At 33.7% G+C, this 22730-nt stretch overlaps 2 protein-coding genes and 2 pseudogenes across 4 annotated transcripts; all 4 read right to left on the reverse strand.

The window, feature by feature from the left end:
* Positions 1 to 583: 583 nt before the first annotated feature.
* Positions 584 to 2952, reverse strand: LOC111290648 (1-aminocyclopropane-1-carboxylate oxidase 5-like; annotated as a pseudogene). Its single transcript, XR_016346541.1, has 3 exons — positions 1893 to 2952; positions 1421 to 1742; positions 584 to 1290 (listed from the first exon to the last, which is right to left on the reverse strand). The product of XR_016346541.1 is annotated as a 1-aminocyclopropane-1-carboxylate oxidase 5-like (transcript).
* Positions 2953 to 3083: 131 nt separating this feature from the next.
* Positions 3084 to 8789, reverse strand: LOC111290649 (NAP1-related protein 1-like). Its single transcript, XM_022882052.2, has 10 exons — positions 8422 to 8789; positions 7034 to 7156; positions 6879 to 6929; positions 6634 to 6705; positions 6365 to 6475; positions 6212 to 6273; positions 5594 to 5654; positions 5439 to 5495; positions 5285 to 5329; positions 3084 to 3512 (listed from the first exon to the last, which is right to left on the reverse strand). The coding sequence occupies exons 1-10, from the start codon at positions 8548 to 8550 to the stop codon at positions 3420 to 3422; spliced, it is 804 nt and encodes a 267-aa protein (XP_022737787.2). The 5' UTR covers positions 8551 to 8789; the 3' UTR covers positions 3084 to 3419.
* Positions 8790 to 13986: 5197 nt separating this feature from the next.
* LOC111290868 (protein PHYTOCHROME KINASE SUBSTRATE 1-like) lies at positions 13987 to 16393 on the reverse strand (annotated as a pseudogene).
* Positions 16394 to 17851: 1458 nt separating this feature from the next.
* Positions 17852 to 22720, reverse strand: LOC111289769 (putative methyltransferase PMT2). 2 transcript variants are annotated; one of them, XM_022881079.2, is made up of 7 exons: positions 22455 to 22720; positions 21437 to 22095; positions 20846 to 21056; positions 20408 to 20696; positions 19591 to 19980; positions 18683 to 18760; positions 17852 to 18410 (listed from the first exon to the last, which is right to left on the reverse strand). In XM_022881079.2, exons 2-7 carry the CDS (start codon positions 22079 to 22081, stop codon positions 18176 to 18178), a joined length of 1848 nt encoding a protein of 615 aa, XP_022736814.2. In that variant the 5' UTR covers positions 22082 to 22095; positions 22455 to 22720; the 3' UTR covers positions 17852 to 18175. The 2 variants fall into 2 exon arrangements, with proteins under 2 accessions (XP_022736814.2, XP_022736815.2); XM_022881080.2 differs by having other exon boundaries at positions 21437 to 22098; positions 22455 to 22646.
* Positions 22721 to 22730: the final 10 nt, after the last annotated feature.

The raw sequence follows: 22730 nt of genomic DNA on the forward strand, positions 1-22730 counted from the left end.
AAGATTTAAGAACTTACGATGGCGTCTTGGGCAGATTGATCTCTACAACTGTCTGATCTTGTGTAGCAAATTAAAGGGAGCAAGAGATTATGAGGCAAGTAGCCAAGCAAGAGAGTAAAAGGGAGGCAAAGATGCAGGAGATTGAAGGAGAGCAAACTGCAAAGGGCAGAGACATAGTAAGCTGCAATAGAGGAGGAGCAAAGAGCAGAAAAGGGAAACGGCGTGGGTGGATGAGTTAAAAAAGGTAAGTTAAATTTAGGTTTTTTTTAAGAGAATTTACATACTTACTCTTAGTTATTATAAGATCGGTTAATTCGGTTAATTCAGTTATCAATTTTAAAAATCGATAACCAACCAATTTAACTAATTTAACCGATCTTAAAATCGATTACAACCGAAAACCGATTAAACCAAACCGAAATGACCATTTTTCATAATTTCAGTCGGTTAAATCGATTAGAACCAATATATGCTCACCCCTATATATTTGGGCTTTAAATGGAAATGATCGAATTATATATGTAGAAGTCAAACAAACTCAAATTAACCGAACAAAATTAAATGTTGACAATTGGTTCATAAAATAACTCATTATTAGAGTAGAAAACAAACATTAGATTATCAAAAGCACAAGGTTGTTGTGATTCCTAACTTTTAAAATAATTCTGTCCATAAAAATCGTATGTACAAATTTTTTACATATTCTGAAACCATTAAATGAGATGTATCCGGGTGGACTTTTCGTTTAATCAAACTTCTCCAATTTCATTTAGAGAACTTTGATCTTGGCGTTCATGAAGTTTTGTGGTTTGGCCTTGCAATAAGGACACGCAGATAATGTAATTCACCCACGATATGACAGATCTTAATTGCAAATTGAAATATACATGCCACGAAAAACAACCCTGGATGATCAGACATCGTCAAGCCCTCCCACTTTTCACTTTTTCAAGTTGTTTTTCCTGGCAATGCAAATTGAAGAAGATTACAGAAGAACATGGATGTTACTGGTGTCCTAGCTATGTAGGAATTCTATAATGGGTGATGCGGAATTCATCTTCAGGTCTACGAGGTGGATGAGTCTTGTTCCTCAAGTCTCAACTGCAGGTACTCATTGTATTGGAATACTCTGTACTTAGGATGCTCTCCAATGTCTTCTGTGAACTGTGGCAGTGGTTCAACCCAATTCTCGCCGTGCAAGTTGTAGAAGAAGACAACTGAGTACCGGCTTCTCCCTTTAGGCCTCACCACTCTATGAGTTGCGCTCTTGAATTTGTTGTTGCTCAATACCTTACCATGATCAAAATAATCAAACGGATTCATTTTTGAAATGTTAATAGTATAATTGAATTTATACAAAAGCTGAAAAACTGAGTAAACAGAGAAGAAAAGACATCGAAAAGGAAAAGTAATGTTGTACCTGAAGAACATCGCTTCTGTTGACCACTAATATGACCGGTAGAGGGATTACAGGAATCCATTCCCCGTCCTTGCAGACTTCTAGACCACCAACCTCGTCCTGGAACACGGAGTTGATGCAATTGGAATCTTCATGTTCTGTTAATCCATTGTTATCAGTTTCAGTAGCTGGGAAGTAACGAAGTGCTACCATGAAATCCCAGCTCCTATCATGATTGAATTCTCTGAGGAAATTGGAAGGGAGACCCAAGCACCGATTAACAATGCTCTCTACAAGCGTGCCTGTTTTTTTCAAGTTGGAGAAAACATATTCTAAAACTTGCCTACCAAAATCGATTAATCAAATGGTTTATCAATATTTGTTCAATATTGCCTCTCTTTAGCTTTTTTTTTTTTTTTTTTTGCAGAGTACTGATTGAAAGATAGTATATGTTTGTAACAAAGATAAGCATTGAGATAAAAAAAAAAAATACTTGAATTCAGGTGGGTTATCAGGGAAAACATTGAAGCTAGACCCTGGTGGAAACATCAATGAAAACTCGTTCTTGTCAGGTGAGTGTTAGGCTGCGTGTTGTATCCTGCAGGAAGAGGAGCATCTAACGCTGGACTACTTTTTGAGTTTCTCTTCTGCTGTATACTCAAAAGAAAATCCTGGAAAGCTTAGGCGCCCGTTGCAGCAAGTGTATGGGCACGCCATGGTTGGCAATTTGGAAGAAACCATACTCGGAGCAGGCCTTGGTAATGACTTCCATGGCCTTCCTCTTGCCATCCTCATCATCTTCGCCAAAAAAAGGTGAGAGATCTACGGTAGGAATGAGGGGATCAGCCATTCCAAGTTTTATTCCAACTCGCTTGAAAGTCTTTGAAGTTAGAACCCAAGACCTGCCATGTTTTTTTTTAATATACAAGTTCAACCATTCAAGTAACTACAATTCTTTCCTTGCCTCTTCTGTAATGATCCACCACCGTCTTTTCAAGTTCTGTCTTGATGCAAGTTGAATAGACACCTTTTTCCTTCAACAAGATGATTGAAAGAGAGTTGCTACCAACTAATTAATTTTAAGGGAAAACCTCAAGTAATTTTTTTTTTCTTTTTTTTTGGCAAGGTGGAGGAAGGAAGAAGCTATCACTATTTTCTCTTGATAAAAGTTTGGACATCAATCATTACTTACTGCGGCAGATTGGAGGGTCGCCTATGATCGCCAATTTTACTTCCATTGTTGATTCTGATAAGAAATCAGATAAAATACATACAGATGATCGAGGATTTTGCTTGCCTTATTTGCAGTTTGCTTTAGGCTGAGCTCGCCCGATGGTTCCCTTGGCCCATAAAAACCGCTAAGGCTAATGCACATACTGATATTAGCAGTGGCAGACATCAATTCTATGTTCATGGAACATGAGCATTAACTTTTAACATGAGCATTAACTTTCAAGATGCGTTGGTGATATAAAGACAAACTCGTACTAAAGAGTCATCGCAGAACTAGTTAGGCAAAAATATCAGCTATATGGATTAACGTCAATTCCACTATATCATTTCCTATAACAAAGTTAATCATAAACAAACTTCAAATTTTTTTTATTAAAAAAATCATAATTTGAGAATAAATAAGAAGTTTACATATACTGAAATTTAAATTCCAAATATGTTAAATACCATCTATTAAAAGTGATTTCATATACCAACTAAATTAAACAGAACTACAGATAAAAAGCCAGCATTCCAATATCATGTAGAAACTTTCATGTTACCCACAGAGAGGAAACCAGAAACAAAAACATAGAAAAGAGATCAAACGGGTAAAAGCGGGATAGGTAAAAAGAAATGAGTCAGAGCTACACTGACAATAACGCCAATTGCTTATATAGCAGAGAAAGCTATCTTAAAGATGGTTATCCTCCCCATAACCGCACTTAGTGAAGACTGCGAGACAACTTTACACAAGTTCTTACTGAAGCAAGGCAAGCAACTACCATGATTAAGCCCATAAGTGATTTTAGTCATCACCATCATCATCATCATCATCATCATCATCGTCATCCTCGTCGTCTTGATCATCATCATCGTCAGAGTCATCATCATTTTTTCCCTGTCAATGGACATATATAAGATAACAAGATAATGAGAAATTATTGTCTGTAATTTAACAGAGTTCAACAAAATTCTATCTGTTAAAGCAATGAATAGGGCTAAATGGTAATAACACCATTGAGGAGTGCTTGCTGGCAAAATTTTAAAGAAACTTGAGACAATCAGAAAGAATGATGTCTATGTAGTATTAAAAAAAAAAAAAATCCATCTGACATAAGAATGTGCATGTAAATGATCTAAATATATAATGCATTACCATGATTACATAAATATACAAAATTTTGTCAGTCTCTGATATCTTGGCCATCTTTAAACAGAATAGATAATTAAGCCATTAGCATTTGACCACGATGTTGTTATGTCTGACAAATTTAAAAAATTTCAAAAGCAGTTACAAATTCCAATAGAGCTATTACCTAGACTGTGACCCAGATGAATGTATTCCCTAAGAATAAAGAGAAAATGCATCTAAGACTTTCTCAAACCACAACATTTCCATTATTGAAATTTCAGCCTCATTCACCCACTTTCCTCTATACCACTAAATAAAGGACTTCACTGATCAATATACCAAACCATAAATATCATCATTCAGAAACCTGAATCTTTAATTTGGTCAATGATCATTCACCTCATATCAACTAATCTTTCTCTACATGAAATGTATTCCAAACAATTACCTTATGCATCTCAAATTATATTATCAGACACGTGCCACCGGAAATCTCAGAGTGCTTCTTCTCCAATATAAGATTGTAACCATGTTCAATTGGGTAAAGAGTTCTAGAGCTAAACTGATCCGAGACATAATCTAAAAGGCATGCATACATAACAAGATCAACATATCCAATCCCACTGATTTGGGCCGATGGGATAAAACCCCTGCCCAATATTGGTTTATGAAGCACTCGAGTATAATTAGGCCAAAACATAGAAGACAATGTTTTGAGATGTAGAAACATGAACCTAGCTCCTATCACCATCTTGTTTCGCTTCTCCAGATTTAATATGGCAAACATTGGCATGCTGATATATTTACATAATCCAATTGGTTAATTCCACATTACTTTAGCACAATCGGTAAAAGAATTTTTATCAAAAGAAACCAGCACCTTATAGCATCCACTACATTGTAGAGGAGTACTCTGGGTTGACATAATGCTATTATAAAGACGAGAATCATAATTTACAACATAAACTAAATCGTCTTCAGTAACTATGTAGCATATCATTATTAGAATAACCAGTTAAGACTAAATAAGTAACCACGCAATGCATGAAAAGTCCAACTGCAGGTCCAACAAGCAAATTCATACGGCAAGCTCTAGCAAGTATAACTCACACAAATGTCAGCATAATTTAAAACCACCCCAGCAAAAGGAAATGAGCAATTAAATCCTCATCACCATATATTTGAAGTAAAATGATTCAATCCTTTCCAACCATTTGATAAACCCTAGTTATTGCTGTCCATATTCACATTTTTTGTTATTACCAAAACCTGATTCAATTGATAAATTCATATTTTAACAGCAAGAAAAACTCTGGTAAATATACTTCCCCCCAAACATATATTGAACAAAAATGGAACAAACTACTCAATCTTTGGTGAAAAACAAACAAAACAAATGTTAAAATAAAGACCACAAAACCTACAGCCATGCAAATTTGAACTGAAAAGAATATAAAAAAAAAAAAGAAATATAGTAAAAATGGTACACAAAAAGGATGTATTAAGTTTTTCAAAGAAAAAAAACCAAAAAAATGTACCTCTTCATCCCCTTCATCGCCATCAAAGTCCTCTTCATCAGCCTCCTGCATCAAGGAAGTGACCAATAAAAATTAGCAAAGGAAGCAAAACATGATGTCGAACAACAGGTATATAACAAAAGCAAGGGAAGAAGCCAATAGAAAAAGAAGTTACATTGTTGAAATAAGTGAGAGGATTGGGCCATAAATCCTCCTTGATAATCTCTGCTACCTGTAATGTTTATCAAGTGAAAGTTTAAACCAGCTCTGTTAGAAAATGAGTAAAAAAAACTAAACTGCAGATAGATAGTACATTCATAGAGAATTTACCTCATCATGAATTTCATCCATCTCATCTTTCTGCTGAGCATCAGTAAACCAGGTAAAGAAGCTGCACACATTTGTGAATCAAATTTAGCACAATACAGAGCTGATTTGCAGCGTAATTGAGAGTGAGAAATGAAGAATCAAATACAAGACAAAGGATTAAATGGATGCAAACTTTAAAACACAGCAAATGAGTAGCAAGTTAAAGTTATAATGCAACTTATAAGAAACCACTAAGTATGCATAAATACATAGCATCTATAAGAACACTATACAATATTTGCCAATAAATCACAGTAAATAAAGCTTTACCAGAGCAACTAGACCAGTACTAAATAGTACATAGTGCATGTATAAATGTAAATTGTCTACACTAAAAAGGAAACTCAATCTGTCAAGGTTTGCCTCAATAAAAAAGAAGGATGATGGCTCATAGAATAAAAGAGATTCTTATAAAATGCTAGTCTAAAATACAAGAAAATTATTAAAAATATTGAGAAAATGGTAACAAATCGACTACATTTCACAACCTGAAGACATTAAAATAAACTAATCTCAAGTTTTATGTTACTGAAGTCCTAAGACTTAGAGAAAATTGATTGACAGATACAACAAACAAACCTTTCTTCAGCAAATTGCCGCTTGTTTCCTTTCTTCTCATGATTAACTCCATTTGGCAAGCCCTTCACATTTAAGGAAAGTAATTTAATATGGTATCCAAGGAAAACAGATAACATGAAGATGAATAGCCATCAAAAGAGGAGAAACCCTCACCATGCCCTCTTTCCACTTGATTTGGGTGGCTGTAATTTTGGTTCCTTCATCAAGGAAGGTAAACGTCTTCGTAAGTTTTGTATCTTCAAAATACGGATTGGAATTGAAGTTCTGAAAAATTATAATAGAAGTCAGTCAACAAAAAATTAGGACAGATTATAGCATGAATTATGTTTCTTCTACCAGCAGTTGAGTGCAAGAAAAAGAAAGCAAGAGCAATTTCAATTGCCTACAAAATAAGGTAAGAACAAGAACATGGATGAACTTACAAATGTAATAGAGTATCCAGATTTCAGATCTTTAAAATCCTCCACTTCAAGCGAGCTAATATGCTTGAATATCTACCAAGTAATAATAATTAAAAAGATGAAGAAACAAGAAAGCGTTTAGCTAAAATTAAATACCAGGCAAACATCCAGAAATATCTTTAAAAAATAAAACCAAAAATCAATTTTGGGAAGTAAAATAAGCACAGAATGAATAATTTCACTTTGGGAAATAAGTGACATTAAACCTTGTGATCCTCTTCAGTCAAAAGTTCACCAAGAGCAGGATGACTCAAGAACTGCAAGTGAAAAATACAGCCCCATTTAAAACATTCTTCTTAACATGTAGACAACTCTTAAAAAAAGGTCCAGTATATTAATAGGAAAGAATAGAATCACTTACAGCTGTTAACCAGAAATCAGGAATCGAATTGATGATCTCATTCCGCTTATCATAGACCGGCTTGCGAATCTCATTGTATTTCTGCTCCACTTCCAAGACTTTCTCACTCGCCTCCTCATTGATCTACAACAAGCCAAAAAGGAACAAAAAAATTAAATATAGAAACATCATGCGTAACGATTTACCACTTCACTGATAAGCTTGTAAGCAAACATATCCACATTAAAGGGAGCTTCTAAATACACCCAAAAATCTTCTATATACACCCCACAAATTTCTTTCCAAAAATATTTACATACCAAATACCAAATTTAGCCTGAAATAAATGACAAAAATACCCTCATACTCTCATACACTCCATACCTCCTTCTTCGTCCTCTTCCTTTTCTTTGTTCTTCTTCTTCCTCTTTCATCCCTTTTTCTCATATACTAAACCCTAAATCTTTAAAATTAAAACTAAAATTTTGAAATCGAGCTTCCAAGAAGCTTTAGAGCTTCTTGGAAATAGATTTTCGAGAAGCTCAAAGGCTTATTAGAAATGGATTTCTGAGAAGTCTTTAAACTTATGGATTTCTAAGAAGTTTTAAGGCTTATCAGAAATGAATTTCCTAGAAGTCTTTAAGCTTTTGGATTTTCAAGAAGCTTTAAGGCTTCTCAGAAATCCTTATCCAAGAAGCTCAATTTCACCTAAATCCTTTCATAAACCGTAACTTATATTCAAATGCATTTTAATCAAATTTCAACCAAATCAATCAAAAACAAGCTAGAGATCTTACTTTTAATCAGTGTAAAACTCAAAAACACAAGTGATTTGAGGTAAGTTTGATGGATTTAAAGTTCTTTTTTGGATTAAAAATGAAGAGAGAAGAAGAGAGAATGAAAGAGTGAAAGGGTAGGAAGGGAAAATAGAAAAATGGAGTGCGGGTTTATTTAGTAGACATAGGAAATTTAAGTTTGAATTTGGGGTGTATTTAGTAGCGGGGTGTATAGTGCAAAAATGGGGGTGCAATAGAATTCCCCCACCTTAACCCTTCGAGGAAATAAGACATGATACCCTAAAGTAACCTCCCAAAAAATAAAACATGTTAACTGAAGCAACAGGTCACTTAGACACACGGAAGAGAACAATTAAAGTAATTAATCTTTCTACAATAATTCATATATATCCAGCATATAAATGACATTCGAAGCCTATCAGGTACAGAAATTAAAAATCCACATTATAACACCTTCTCCGCAATAAGACATAATAACCTAAAGTAACCTCCCTAAAGAAATTTTCCTGAATTTTTCTCATAAACCCTAAAAAAGCAAAAAAAAAAAAAAACAGGAAATCAGCAATAAATGCATGCTATATAAATGGAAGTAAAATGCAAATAAAAATGGACCTTCTCAAGCTCGTCTTGGACCTCTTGAAACCTCTCGATGGAAAGGACGAGGTCTCCATCGATTTGTTCAGAGTTCTCTTCCTCTCCCTTCTCTGGTACTTTCATCTTTTTTCGTTTGTCCGCCACCATTTTTTTCTTTCTTAAACCAAACAAAAAATAAAATAAAACCCTAACACTTAAAAATTCTGCCTCCTCTCTCTCACTTTTGCTCCCTTCTCTCTGTTTTATCCTCTCTCTAAAACCCTAATTTTTTCTCCCTTGGCATCGACAAGGGAGAAAAGTGAGACAGTGAGTGGAAGGGCAAAATGCTAGGGTTTTGGGAGTTTATATCTGCTATGTTGGGGATATTTTGGGATATACAAATGGATCAATCACAATCTGAAAGCTGGACTTATTGGTATTATAGTCATTTGATTTTGAGTTATAGGGGTATTATGGGTACTTCTTGGATGGATTCCTTATTCTTATGTTTGGACACAGAATCTTCTAACTGCTAAAGTGCTTCACCCCCGGGCTAAGGTTGACATTAGATATTTTTACATTTTTAGCATTAAAATTCGAAAAATCTTTAAAAAATAAAAAAAAAAATGTTATTTTGAATTACAGTGGCTAAAAAAAAAACAATAAAATTTCCTTATTCTAATTAATTAGTTTCTTAAAAATTAATTTTTATTTTTCTTATCATAATTATTGTTACGTCTCTACTATTTAAAATTAATTTTCTAAAAGAATGTTTTAATTTTGTCCACAATCAAATTCGAAATAGAGAGTAAAATATTTTCTTTTTTTTTTTTTTAAATTGCAAACTATGTTGCACACAAAATATACTCGTAGCAATTATGTTTTGACTCGACGATTTTATTTGTTTTATTAAATATGTTAATACAAAAATTATTGGATTTTCTTTATTAATATTAATAGTTTTTAAATTTTAGAGTTTTATCTTCAATATTTTATTCTTTAAAAAAATAAATATTGATAAGAAAAAAGAGATCCTTACTTATAAAATCAGAATTCAATCCTTTAGATGTAAAGTTGTTTTTCTCTCAACATCAACACTTGGTAAGTTTTTTTTTTTTTTTAATTCAATGATTTTACCTTTTTAATAGACATTAAGATCCTACATTGAAATTAATATTTTTCTTATGTTTTCTCTAATACAAAATACATAAAAATAAGTTTAAAAAATATTAAAATAAATCAAATTTTTACAAAACTGAGAATATTGTTTTGTAATATTTTGAAGATGAGTTTTTTTTTTTTTTTTCTTTGCCAAGGTTTTGAAGATGAGCTTAAAATTACCATTTACCCTTTCGAATTAGCAAAAATCTTAGGTATATCAACTTAGAAATTTGCTTCCAAATGGTCCATTCGTTACTGAAAGCATAATGGCCGATATGGAGTTTTTGTACCAACAAGAAATTGTACATCGTAAGCCCAAACTAACACCTCATGATGGGCTCTGTTCCATTTTAGTTCCAAGGGTCCAATTTGAATTTGAAATCTACCTAAAGCATTTTTGTAATTTGAAAAGTTTTCAACCTTTTTACAAACGTGGTCCTATCTAAACTAGCAGTTATATGTAGTGTAAAAAAAAAAAACTAGGAGTAATTTGCAATTCGTTTTAGATTTAATTATTAACAATCCGATCCGGTGATGTGACCCTAATTTTCAAAATCGAAATTTTCGTTGAGAAAAAATATGCTACCAACTGCTGGATTTGGTCTTTAAAAAGTGCTACCGACTTGACAATTATGGAAGCAATAAGTGTAGATGGATAGGGTTGAGTAGATATTTCCGAATCAAATCGGGTTAGATTTGGACTGAACTTAAACATTATTGTAATAAATTTTAGGTTTGACTAAATTTGTTTGTACTTAAATATGAATCTAGTTTTGTTATTCATGTTTGATCTATTTTTAAAATAAGCTGCTCAAGTTTGTTTATACTTTAATTTACAAAAATAAAAAATTTTATAGTTAGTATTAATTATGAAAAAAATTAATAATTAATAAAATAAAATAATAAATGACTTTAAGAATTTAATTTGATGCTTGAATGAAATTGACATATATATAGATATTAATCTAAAGACATATATTATTTAATTATATATTTATTTTTATGTAATAATTATAAATATAAAAAATATATAAAAATTATTTGAGCCAAATATAAACTTTAAATGTCATGCTCAAGACTTAATCCATTTTTTAAACAAGCCTAAAATTCAAATGTATACTTATTTATTAAGTTTAAAATTTAAATCTAAATTCTATAAAATTAGAGACGAATTTTTTAAATTTTGGTAGATAGTCCACCTTTAAATAAGTTAAAGTTAAGTGAAATCAAGTTCAATTAATATATTTAAAGTTTTGTTCAAGATCCAATTGATTTGTTATAAAAATTCATTTAGATATGTTATTATTTAAAATAATAAAAACTATTTATATAGTTAGATTTTAATTTTTAAAAAATATTTTAAAATTAAATTTAGATATAAAATAATTTTTTATTAATAAAAAATAATTGCAGATCGAATCAATCGAGATTAGATGCAAACTTCATGGAAACCCGACATGAACAGGTTTAGTAAGAAGCAAAGTAATTTATAGTAGTCAAAGATTTTTTAAGTGACCAAAATGTTTAGCATATGACTTTTCCCAACAAAATTTTTTTCAAGGGTAAAATGAGCATATAAACAATACCTATATTTTGAATAGTGATTGTATCAAGTTTTGACTTCAGGGACAAAATCTTAAAATTATAAAGAAAAAATAAAACAATTAAAAGTAAAAATAAAAAGTGTTTTATGTAATAAATAATATATAAATAACTTTATTTATAAGAGAAAATGAGAGGTTTATTAAATATAATAATGATATAATCGAATTGATATAATGTTATATAAATCAAATCAATTTAAAAATAAAAAATATTCTTAATTATACAATTTGACGGTGATTTTAAATCCAAACAAACCATAATTAGTTGTTATCAAATTGCAAATATAATTTTTATTAGATGTTGATTTATTTCTTAATGAACAAAAACGGTGAAATTAATGGTGAGGAACCGTGGATTATTAAAAAAAATGGTGTGGATTATTGAATAGATACTATTGTTTTAGAATTTATGATTATAAGTGCAAAAACCAATTTCAGTACGATAAAATCATATGGTTTCACACCAATTTCAATATGATAAAACCGTGTGGTTTCACATGGTTTGTTGTCCCCAGGTTTGTATATCTCCTTCAGTAATAATTCCATTAGTTATGCTTCCTTTTCAGGTGCAATTAGTGGGGTCAATCTTTATGGTTCACAAAAACTATTTATGTCTTTCAGTTTGTATTTTGTCCAAGACATTCCTACAAAATGTTATAGCCTTCAATCCATTTTATCTTGTTTTGCCTCGCCAACATACCTTTCTCAGTGTTTTTCTTTCTGGGTTTATGCTGATGTTAGAATTAGATAACAACAGTGGGGGTTTTTTTTTTTTCTTTTCTTTTAAATGGTTCAAGTAGTGCAGGGTTCATGAATCTCATTTCTTACGCTCAATAATCATTGATCATTGGATGTGTTTTTTTTTTTTTTTTAAGAGGTCGAAATGTGGATAGGAGAAGAGATTATAGTTATTGGGATTTGAGTTTCAAAGTTGTTGAATGTCAAGTTGTATAAATCAACTTAATTAAATCTCAAATTTTAATATGCCTCTTTTGGATATGTACCCTTGAACCAGACATGATTGCCTGTTCTAAGTGGACCATGACAACTATTTGTATTTCAGCGTCTAACGATTTGAAATTTAATGCCATTGAATCATATTGGTCCCTTCACAACATTCCATTGCCAACCTGTGGCTTAATTTATTAGATTTATAAACAACTATTAGAATTTTCTTGATAATTCTGATTTAATGTTGATCTTTTAAGATTGGATGTCATGGAAAACCTCTCCTTTCCCTCTTTCATTTGCATTTTATGGTGTAGCATTCCCTCTTCATCACATCATGCACTTAAGTCATGACTTCAGAATTCTAACATCTATTTGTTCCTTTCTGGGTGAGTTTTTCAAGGTGCAGTCACATAATGTATGTTTTATGCATTATAAAAATAAAAAAAATAAAAAAGAAAAGAAAAGAAAAGACTTTAATAAGTTTGTCAAACATGAGATATCAAATTAAAAGTTTAATTCAGTTAGTTTATGCACATAATCACTGTTAAGAGGTGATATCCAATAAGTTTGGAATTTGAATTTCAGCATCAGTAATTCTTTACCCTATCCCTAGGCGGTGTTTTACTTTGTAGCAAAAACAAAAGATATCTTTAATGTATGTAACATCTGTAACATATATAGTATCTCAGTTTTATGTGTATATAGTTTTTGGGTTGAAGTGGATGTTAAGTTGTGTAATTATTAGCAGTTTTGCAAAACAAATTTGTTTAATGTCTTTAATGTCAGTCCGATTCTAGTATGTTGCAAACTAAAAGCTCATATTCCTTCATATGTTTGCAGTTCATATGTCTTTCTCAGTTTGCCAGGTTGATTTTCACCATTAGACCTCAAGTCAACAAGCACAGAGATTTTGCTGTTATGACCTGATTACTTTATTTTATTATCTGATAGGATTTTCCAAATCAAGAATGGATTGTGTTTACTAGATTCCCTACCTAGTTTCTATTAGATGAAAGGGAGAGAAGAGAGCGTGGGATCCACTCCAACATCAACCTTTAATTTTAAGATGGTTATGGAATTTATTGTAGCTACCCAACTTACTGCAGCATCTATATCTGTATGACTGCCTGTCATCAGTTGAACATGTCATTGTGGGCAACATTCATATTAGTTTCCATCATTAAATTATAACACCATTGAAACTTTCAGCTTTCCATTAAACCCAATGGGAAAGGAGAAATTTGATGCCACAATTTTCGAACTTGTGGCGCTTTGTCATCCTATTGTTTGCATTTCCATCTGTAACATCACTACTTGAAAGCTGGATTATCCATCTTTCAAACAATTAAAATACTGGATAAGACTAATTATATTTTTTCCTAATTACTACAAGTAAACGTAAAATTTATCTCAGTTGATTCTTCTAGTTTTTCTTAAGATGTGACATCCAATAAATTTAAAGTTTAAATTTTAGCACCTGCAATCCCTTTTTTTATCCTAAGGTACAGCCTCTTTTGTAAAAATAAAAAAAAATACAAGCAAAACAAAGAAATACAAGATCTTGTCGTTGAGGTCCTATATTTCAAGATGGCACATATGGATTGCATTGTTTATAATTCATTGCCACTTTTCTGAAGCATGTGTCTTCAAGTTTTAGGATCTTAAGTTTTGGAATAGGGGAATAAAAGCCAAACCAAAGTTCTATGCTTGTAGGCTCTTAAGTGAGGCAAAGATGGCTTGTTAAAAGCAACTTCACTTGAAAGTTGGAAAGAAGCTCCAAAACATGAATGTCCCTCCAGTTGAAAATCAAGAGAACAAGAATAAAACTTGAACTAATGAATAAAGATAATTGATTAGACAAGTGTGGTCAGGTATATGTGGTCTATTAACCCTCTTTTGGGTCCAATTGCCTAGACAAATTCAGATTCTCCTTTTATGTTTTCAGGCTGTTGTGCATTTTAGTGACAAACTATATGGATCATTGTGCTAAATTTTCTAGAGAGAAAATCAGTACTTAAAAGGCATACAGAAAAACAATACAGCAAAGTTGAAATTTATACATGTAATATTTTGGAGAAATTACATAATTAAGAGAAAATTTTTTGTCAAATAGGAAAGTTTTCAGCTATCTTCTTCCATAATCATCTTTGATTTACCCATGCCCTGCTGCATAGGCAGAGGCAGTAATGCATGTGCTAAAAGGTAGAAGAGAAACAGTGAGTTTCCTCATGGAAAAAGCCTTGTTAAGCTTATGGGAAATCAAGATCTTTTACCTTAATATCAGCTTGTAAGAGTCTTGCTGGCATGGCGGTGACTGATTTTGGAAGCTGGTGCAGGTGAGAAGGCTGCTTTGTGACTAATCTCATCTCTTCTGTATGTAGTTTCAGCAACCATGACTGCTTTGTGACTCGTGCACCCCAATATCCCACCTGATCGGCTTCTTTGTGCCTCTTTGTCTGGTAAAACTTTGGCGTTGGCCATTCTACTAGCTGTTTTTGATCCCGGAGCTCTGATATTTTCTTCTGATTTCTTTTCATCATAATCTGAAACAAATGAGTAGTCCGCTGCACTGGCAGTGACAACACTCCATTCAATGCTGGTCTCGCTTGGTGCATATGGGGTCATGCAGCTAGACATGCCATCAGATGCTTGCCTTGTGAGCATGGCCTGACCACAGCCGGATATGTTATCTATCTCAAAGAGATCTGAGCTAGCATCACTCTCAAAATCATCCACTACCTGGTTGCTTCTGGAAATAGATGAAATGGTTGGGGCATTTGGAATGGCATCCCAAGTTAACATGGACAGTTTCCTCTCCATGTTCTTGGCTATGTCTCCCTTCTTCATCGCAGTGGAGCCAAACACTTCAAGGGAATTTCGTGGATCATCCCATTCTGTTTTAACTGTCACATTTTGAAGTCCAGGTTTCACTGGTGGTCCAAAGTACACTTCTCTTTTTGATTCCACGCTCATCTGATCAAAACTCTGGTTGTCAAACTCATCTTTCACCTGAAATTTTGCTTGAGGCAGCTTCCTTCTATCCATAATGATAGGCCTGTGGTTGATTTGAATGTGTTCTTTTCTGTAATCCTTTCCATGAACCCTTCCATGATCAACATTGTGATTGACATAAACAGATTTCCCATCTGAACAAGACCCGCCGCAGCTAAGACTGGAGAAAAAGCTCCTTCCATCTGCCTTCTTTTGCTTGTTTTCAGATCGGTTCCTCATAAAACTTCGTAACAGAACAGTTTGGCTGTTCCAGCTTGCTTCAGAACTTGCACTTGGAGTGCCAGGCCAGCGCCTTGGAGTCATCTGATGCAGATTAATTTGGTTTTTAATCTTAAGACTCTGCTTATTTGAATACTTGTCATCAAGCCTGGGACCATCATCATCCAGCGTCATGTTGAAGTATTTTTCAGCACCAAAGACACTGATTTCACCCTCTTCGGTCTTATTTCTTTCTAAGCGTGCAGGAGCGTGAATTCCTACAGTTGGAGCAATGGCAGGATAGGGATGCTGAATTGCAGGTTCTGCAATCTTATGCACAGAAATCTCTTCTGCTGTGCCAAGATAAGAAGAAAATGAGACCTCGCCGAGACTGGTGTTCTTCCTCTTCTCACCATCCATTATCTGTAACCTGCAGGTACAGGAAGATGTCTTGGAAGTTTTGAGGAACTCTATACGCAAGTTTATAGGAAAAAACAGTTAAACAGACACATAAAAAGAACTACAGGACACAGAATTGGTTCCGTTAAGAATTTTTTGATTCGAGGAAGGACTGGAGATCACTGGGCCTCTTGGGAAGTAGAATTATGTATATGTAGACTTCTAGGGATGCAACTTTCCAAGTTTTGATGAGGCCCTTCTTGCCTGGGGCTGCTTGATTGACAATACATCACCTTTTCTCACTAGATGTACTTGTAGTTTTCTTTTTCCAACCAATTTCATGCTATGGGGAATTACCTTCATTACTATTTCAACATTGTGCACGTATATTGAATACTGTTTTCGTCTTCAGTCTGCTTTCTATATGGAAGGTGTGGCGACAAGTGGCACATGGCTGGAGTTTAAGGTCTCTACCATCTATTGGACCAAAGCTGGCCGATGGAATGACAAGAGCTCAAATCAATCTGAATAGAACTCTAAGTTGTTGCTTCATTCATGCCGTTTTTTGGTTTAAGAGGTCCAACAATGCGAATGATTGTTTGCTACATGATTGTATATTTACTAAGTAACCCCCCAATTCAAGAATTTAAAGTTGTACTCTTCCTAAATCTATGTTCAAAGTACATAGGTTTCAAACTCTTACTAATAAGTCATACTATTAAAGAGCTATGAATCTAAAAACCGGCTAACATGGAAAGTTGTATAGTAGCTCTCAGACAGCAGACTTTGCTTTTTTTTGTTCATCTGAAAAAGTTTGCTTTACTGCTGACTGAAAATGATGACGGTAGTTAGCGTCATGGACAAAATAATAGATTAGACTTAAAAATTTTAAATATGTAAGGAGGATGTTATGATACGAAAATGAGGTAAAAAATAAATAATTTAAAATTAATAAAAAAATTTATTTGTTATATGATATGTCAATATGAATTATAACATTAAAACTTTCATATTTTATATATATTTAATATAAAATAAATACAATATAAATACATAAATTCTTTTTTATAAAACATATGATAAATTTATGTAATGCATAAAACAACAATACACAGCAGAATCATGAAATCAAATATCTTAAACCATCCAGAGCAGTAGTTGAAAAAGAATCATTATGGAGGGGGTGAATCCGAAGTTACCAATGTTCACAATAATTGGTAGCAAAAATGTCATAATCATTGTGGTCATCATCATCATCATTTCGTAAAGGAAACAGCTTTTATTTCTTTATAAATTGGTAATCACATTTTTTAAAAGTGAATAAAATTTTATTTTCTGCAAAAATATTCAAAAAGGAGAAAAAATAGAACAAAGAAAGAAAAATTAGGACCCTTTAAGGGGCATGACCACTTCCTCTATGAAAAGACTGAACATTAAAAACCATGAGATAAATAATACTGGAGTTAAAAGAAAAAGGATATAATGGCAAAAAGATTATGCTTCTCTTTTTCTTGTTAGGATTCGAATCCATCAAAAACTGTAAAAAGATAATTTTTTATGAATTCGCGAATTTCACGTAATTAACCTTACTTGACCGTTCTGGAAAAAAGAATTTACAACACCAAAAATCTCTTACCGATTGGATTAAAAAAAAAATGAAAAAGAAAAAGGAATCTTCTCAGTCTAAGACAATGACACTGATATTTGTAACAACAATTCTTCCAAACATCTTTATCCTCATTCACTACATTGTTGTGCTAACGGATAAATGAGTTTCAGCCATCCGATCACTGCGGCCGAAATTCCTGCTCTAGGAATTGGGTTCAATTGTTCATCCTTACAAGAAATGGGTTCAATTATTGTACCATAGCAAAGCTACTTTCTCATTTCCTTGCAATTCAAGGCCATTTCTCGTGTCTCAAAAACTTTCCCTTGAGACCTTCCATCACTAAATGGAAATGTGGGAAGCAGGATTAAAAACTGAAAAGTGGCACCGACTAAACACTAAAGGTGCACCACTCCAAAAAGGTCCAGAGCAAAGCACGTTTTGACAAAATTCCTCTGTCATAATAAAACATAAATGTTCCAGAGAATTGACCAAAAACAGTAAACCCATATGAAAAAATATGATGGAAGAAAGAATATAAATCTGAAAATTGGTTAACAGTCCAGATTCAGACAAGCCTGAATGGAGTACAAAGAGATAAGGTATATTTGACCAGAGAAAACAATAAATGAGAATCAATAATATGGAGCTTTTTGAAAGAAGGTGATCTAATCTAAAACTCCTTTTCTGTTTTGAGAAGAACACAGACTAATCTATGACAGAGAATGCTGATGCTGGATCACAACCAGCTTGTTAATTGCTGAGATGCATATAGGTGTTGCCATCAGTTTCTTGAATTTACTAGAAATAATTGTATTTCAGGATAAGATCAGCCTAGAGGTTCCTCAGTTTACTAATTTGATCACTCCAAGGATGTTGTATCATTTTCACCAGCAACCCAGTACTTTTTTACTGCAAATAGTATCTTTTCTGAGACAAGAGGACCATCCTCATGATCTACCATTCTTGTATTCCATCTCATTAATCCCACAATTTTCTTTACCTTGTTTAGCACGTCGACTTGATCACGGATTATTACTGTCCCTTCAGGTCGTAAAATTCTATCCATCTCCAAAAGAATGTCTTCAGCTTTACATCTGCAACAGTAAAAACAAATATAAGATTCCACAGAAGTTAGAAGTAGTTCTGCTGCCACCAAAAGTGGTGCACATGTGCATGGATGAATTCAGTCTATTGAAAATCTGGACAAAACATGCTTTCTAGGCAAAGTAATTTAAAATTAATTGTATTCGAGGTGCCTTCCATTATATGCATATTCCAACTGCCGAGTTCTTCAATTGGTACTAAAAAGAATACCTTCGTTCTCTATCAGAAACAGGTGAGGTCTAATGTTAGAGCGAAGACTTACATATTCTTGTACAAGCTGAAGATACTGTTTGCATGAATGAGGTCGTATGTCCTAGGATATGTGGAGAAAGCTTCACACCTGGCATAAAAACAGTGTAAGTTATCCAATAATGGAAACCATTACAAGCCAACAGCTGGGTGATCTGATGGTAGAGTGTTGGACTCTTAGTTCTTGTATTCAAGATTCAATCCTTGACGTCCTCAATTATCAAAAAAAAAAAGGAAAACCATTACAAAAAAATATATGTCAAAGCTATAGTAACTTGATTTAAACTTCAGTAAACCCTTCTTCGATTCCCAAATATTCTATAAAGAAATCAACACATAAACCAGGAAGGATGGAATAGTAGTTTAGATAGTGCAACATAACAAAAGTTGGATACGTTACAAAACAGTACCAGACTCAAGTAGGATCTGAGTTACAATGCCAGAAAGGCAAGGGGAAGACCAAAAATATAAGAACAAGTGGATTACCAAGGGAATAATTGCTTACATATTTTACTTAAAGCATGGAACTTATAGGCTCCGTTTAGTAGATGCTTTTTCTATTTGCATTTTGTTTTTTTGCAATAGAAAGTGAAAAAGTAAAAAATAAAAAATGAACTAAAGATAAAAGATAGATAGCAAAAAGTAAAAAACAAAAGCACCAAGCAAACGGAGCTATAGTTATATTTCATTTAAAGCATGGCACTTATGGGTATATTTCATTTGAAGCATGGCACATACTTCATTGAGAGTGTAAAACAAATCCCTATTGCCAGTTCTAAAGAGTTTAGACAAGAACCTTTTGAGTTGATACCTAAAAAACATATAATTGGACATGTAATAAGGTTTTCCATGTTAAGTTTAATGATTATTCGCATCAAGCAATCAAAAAAAAATAAAAAAGGGAAACATCACAGGAGGTACCAGTCATGATATATGCCAATCAATCCACGCTCATAAATAACCCCCAGTGTGTCTTTCTCAGCTATTGTTGGCATAACATTCATAACCCACAACTTTTGAGATTCAAGGGCAGCAGCAAAACTTCCTAGACCAGCATTCATGTCCATGATGTTGCGATACCTCCCTGAGTCAATGATGTTGTTAATACTCTTATAAGCTTTCACATGCTTCTTCCATAACCGCACATCCTTGTGATACATCTCAACAGATACGCCAGGGACAGATCCGCTAGATATTCTAAAAGGGACAGCATTAAGCCTCTCAGGAAACTGCTTCCAGTCTCCACCAGCAACTTCATCTGGCCCAGTTGTCTCAGGATAAGGTGTAGCACACACTTCCATTTTCTTGTACCTATGTTCCAGGAAAACAATACAAAGATTCTTCAAAATATGCAATGTAATTCCACTGTTCAAATAATTTTTTTTTTGATACTTCCCATTGCTTCATTTCCAAATTCACAAAGTGAACAAACTTTATGGCCCTGGATACAGGCAAGTGATGACTAGAAACTAAAAATGAAAGGCATAATAGGGAAAACCAATATTACTGCCTTATATTACTATAACTTAGAAGAATAGCATGCAGCAATTGTGGAGAGTAACAAGCAGAGCACTAATAGTTGGTTCCATAGACTTTTGTGCTCAAATCATAGCAAGCTTTGACTTGCTGAAGTAAGAGCACGGTGCATCTAACTTTTCCTGAAATTGTCATTTATGTTTTGCCAATAAGCATATTAATTTGTTTGAAGGAGAATGAGTAAATGGAATGAATAATATACCAGACATCATCTGGATTTCTTGATTCACATAAAGTAGGTTTTGTATCTTGCTGGTGGCATGAATCATAATTTGTTCTCTTCCTCCAAACAGAAATCTCACCCATCTTATGCTTCTTTTCCCAGCAAAGGAGTTTTGCAGTCTCTTCAATCTTCCTTTGTTCCTCCTCCAGTTCCTCTCTAGGGCGCTGCCATGCTTGGTAATTGTTCCTCCAGTTGATGGGAGGACCAGAAAGCACCCAGTAACCACCAGGTCTAAGAACTCGATCAACTTCCATCATGTACATTCCATCTGCAGAGAGATGTCCAATAACAATGTTATAAATGGTGCTAATTAAATAGTAGATGTAATCTTAGGTGTACCTAGTGCTGCCCACGAGCTCCTCAAAAGCCACCTTAAATGTCAGAAATCAAAATCTTTTTATCAATTTTTATCCTCACCATTTGCACCCCATGGAATCAAACACCGAGAGCAGTGAGCCATGTCAAAGGCCCTCGAAGGATATGGCATCTTTATAGTTCCCAGAACTCCAATAACAGCCGGCACACCTCTTTCCAAAGCAAATTGAACTTGTGCTTCGTGAGAGTCTCTTGGTGCAAATGACATTGTTAGAACATTCTTTTTGAATAGATATGCACCCAGACTTGCAACCTAAACACCATACCAGGGAAATAAATCAACTGCTACAAAATAATATGAAGCCGTCTAGTAAATATTTCATAAGGGAAGAACCAAAAAAAAAAAAAAAAAACTGAGAATGCATATGAACTCTGCTGTCAGAGGAAGAGGTGCTCATAAATGTTAATGATCCACCCAGAAAACAAGATGAATACGTAAAAGGAAAAATGCTCAGAGTGGTTTCATGCACTAAAGTCAATCAAGATTTTAGATCACTGAATAGTAGTCACGACTCACGATGAACAACTGAATGCATAGTTTCTTCAATGCTAATTTTTCAATTACATCAAATAGAATGTAAAATTTTACGAGAACATCACAGAAACAGAAACCTGATGTAAAATTTAACTTACCCCACATCCAGTATCTAATGCAGTTCTGACCATTCCATTGTCTATTGGAATCACAGATGCAAGTTGATTGATATATCTATCTGCTCCTTGAGGAAACTGTGTTCCTCCACCTGGGAACCTAAACACATTTCCCTCATATTGAATCCAGTTCTGTACTGCTTTCTCAACTGTCAAGCTTTTATAAGGAGCATTTGCATAGGGCACATAATCCCTACTCTTTGGCCATGGAAATGGAGTCGCATATCCTTTGGGTGCTGGAATAAGACAATGCAGCTTCTCTTCTTCAGGTGGACAATGTCGTTCCCTATAGATCATATTTTCTCGAGGAAATGTCATTGCCCTCATTTGATCTTGACAGGGTGTGTAATCAGAATACTTATCATCACACGGTTGGAATTCTTTGGCTGCTGAGTCTGAACCATCAACCGTCACAGCATCACCACCAAGATGAGTCTCATAGTTAAGATTGGAAAGGACGCTGCAATCAGTTTGTCTGGTGATAGCTGAGGCTATCTTGTCACCCTTGCCAAAACCACTTCGCTGCCACGCGCCCAATATATAGAAGAAACAGCATAAACCAACCACTATAAAAATAGACACCGAGCTCCTGGTTTTCAGCTCCCCGGCGTTCCCTTTTGTTGCCATGATGCACCTTAAAACTGCTACCCAGAAAGGAAAAAAAAAAAAAAAAAAAAGAAAGATCAAAGATGAAAGTGATAATACAGATATTTTATATATATACACACACACACACACACACACCTCCAAAAAAATCAAAGTGATCAAGTGGTTTGGACAAATTCAATGAAAGGCCAAAGCTTTAATGACATTCAATAGCAAAGGTTGAAGCTTTTGAATGAATCAAAGTTCACAATTATGACTAGTTCAACAATGCATTAAAACAAAACCAAACCCACTTTTAATTTTAGCAAAAAACCCAAGAAGAAAATGATTGAATCAACATGTTAGAAAGTAAAAATGTAAAGAGAAATGAGAAGTAAGGATCCAAAGTTCTTACAGATCACAAAAAGGAAGAAGAAAAAGGCAATGGCAGTTAGTGGAATCTAATTGTGATTAAATCATAATCATTGATTTTGTTTTGGATTATGACTTTGTCGCAGTGTGGGAGGAGATTCCTAAGATGACAAAAAGGAAGTTTTCAGATTTGGTTTTTGCTTGTAGTTTTGACTTTTGTGGGTAAATGTGTTTCGTTGAGAATCTTGCTCTGTTTTTCGTAGGAAACTAGGAGCTTTGTTCCTGTTCTTTGTCCAATCAGAATAAGCCACTTTTTTCC

The sequence above is a fragment of the Durio zibethinus genome, chromosome 11 (genome assembly GCF_047325235.1).
Source record: "Durio zibethinus cultivar Kanyao isolate XHJ-2024 chromosome 11, ASM4732523v1, whole genome shotgun sequence".
In the NCBI taxonomy this organism is placed as follows: Eukaryota; Viridiplantae; Streptophyta; class Magnoliopsida; order Malvales; family Malvaceae; genus Durio; species Durio zibethinus.

Excerpts from the sequence above, each read along its gene's own strand:
- LOC111290649 (XM_022882052.2), bottom strand. The coding sequence starts at position 8,550 with ATGGTGGCGGACAAACGAAAAAAGATGAAAGTACCAGAGAAGGGAGAG. Across the intron at positions 7,157-8,421 it reads TCCAAGACGAGCTTGAGAAG|ATCAATGAGGAGGCGAGTGA; the intron begins GTCCATTTTTAT and ends GGCTTGTTGTAG. Across the intron at positions 6,706-6,878 it reads TGACTGAAGAGGATCACAAG|ATATTCAAGCATATTAGCTC; the intron begins GTTTAATGTCAC and ends ATTACTTGGTAG.
- LOC111289769 (XM_022881079.2), bottom strand. The coding sequence starts at position 22,081 with ATGGCAACAAAAGGGAACGCCGGGGAGCTGAAAACCAGGAGCTCGGTG. Across the intron at positions 20,697-20,845 it reads GATTCCATGGGGTGCAAATG|ATGGAATGTACATGATGGAA; the intron begins GTGAGGATAAAA and ends ATCTCTCTGCAG. Across the intron at positions 19,981-20,407 it reads AGAAATCCAGATGATGTCTG|GTACAAGAAAATGGAAGTGT; the intron begins GTATATTATTCA and ends CCTGGAACATAG.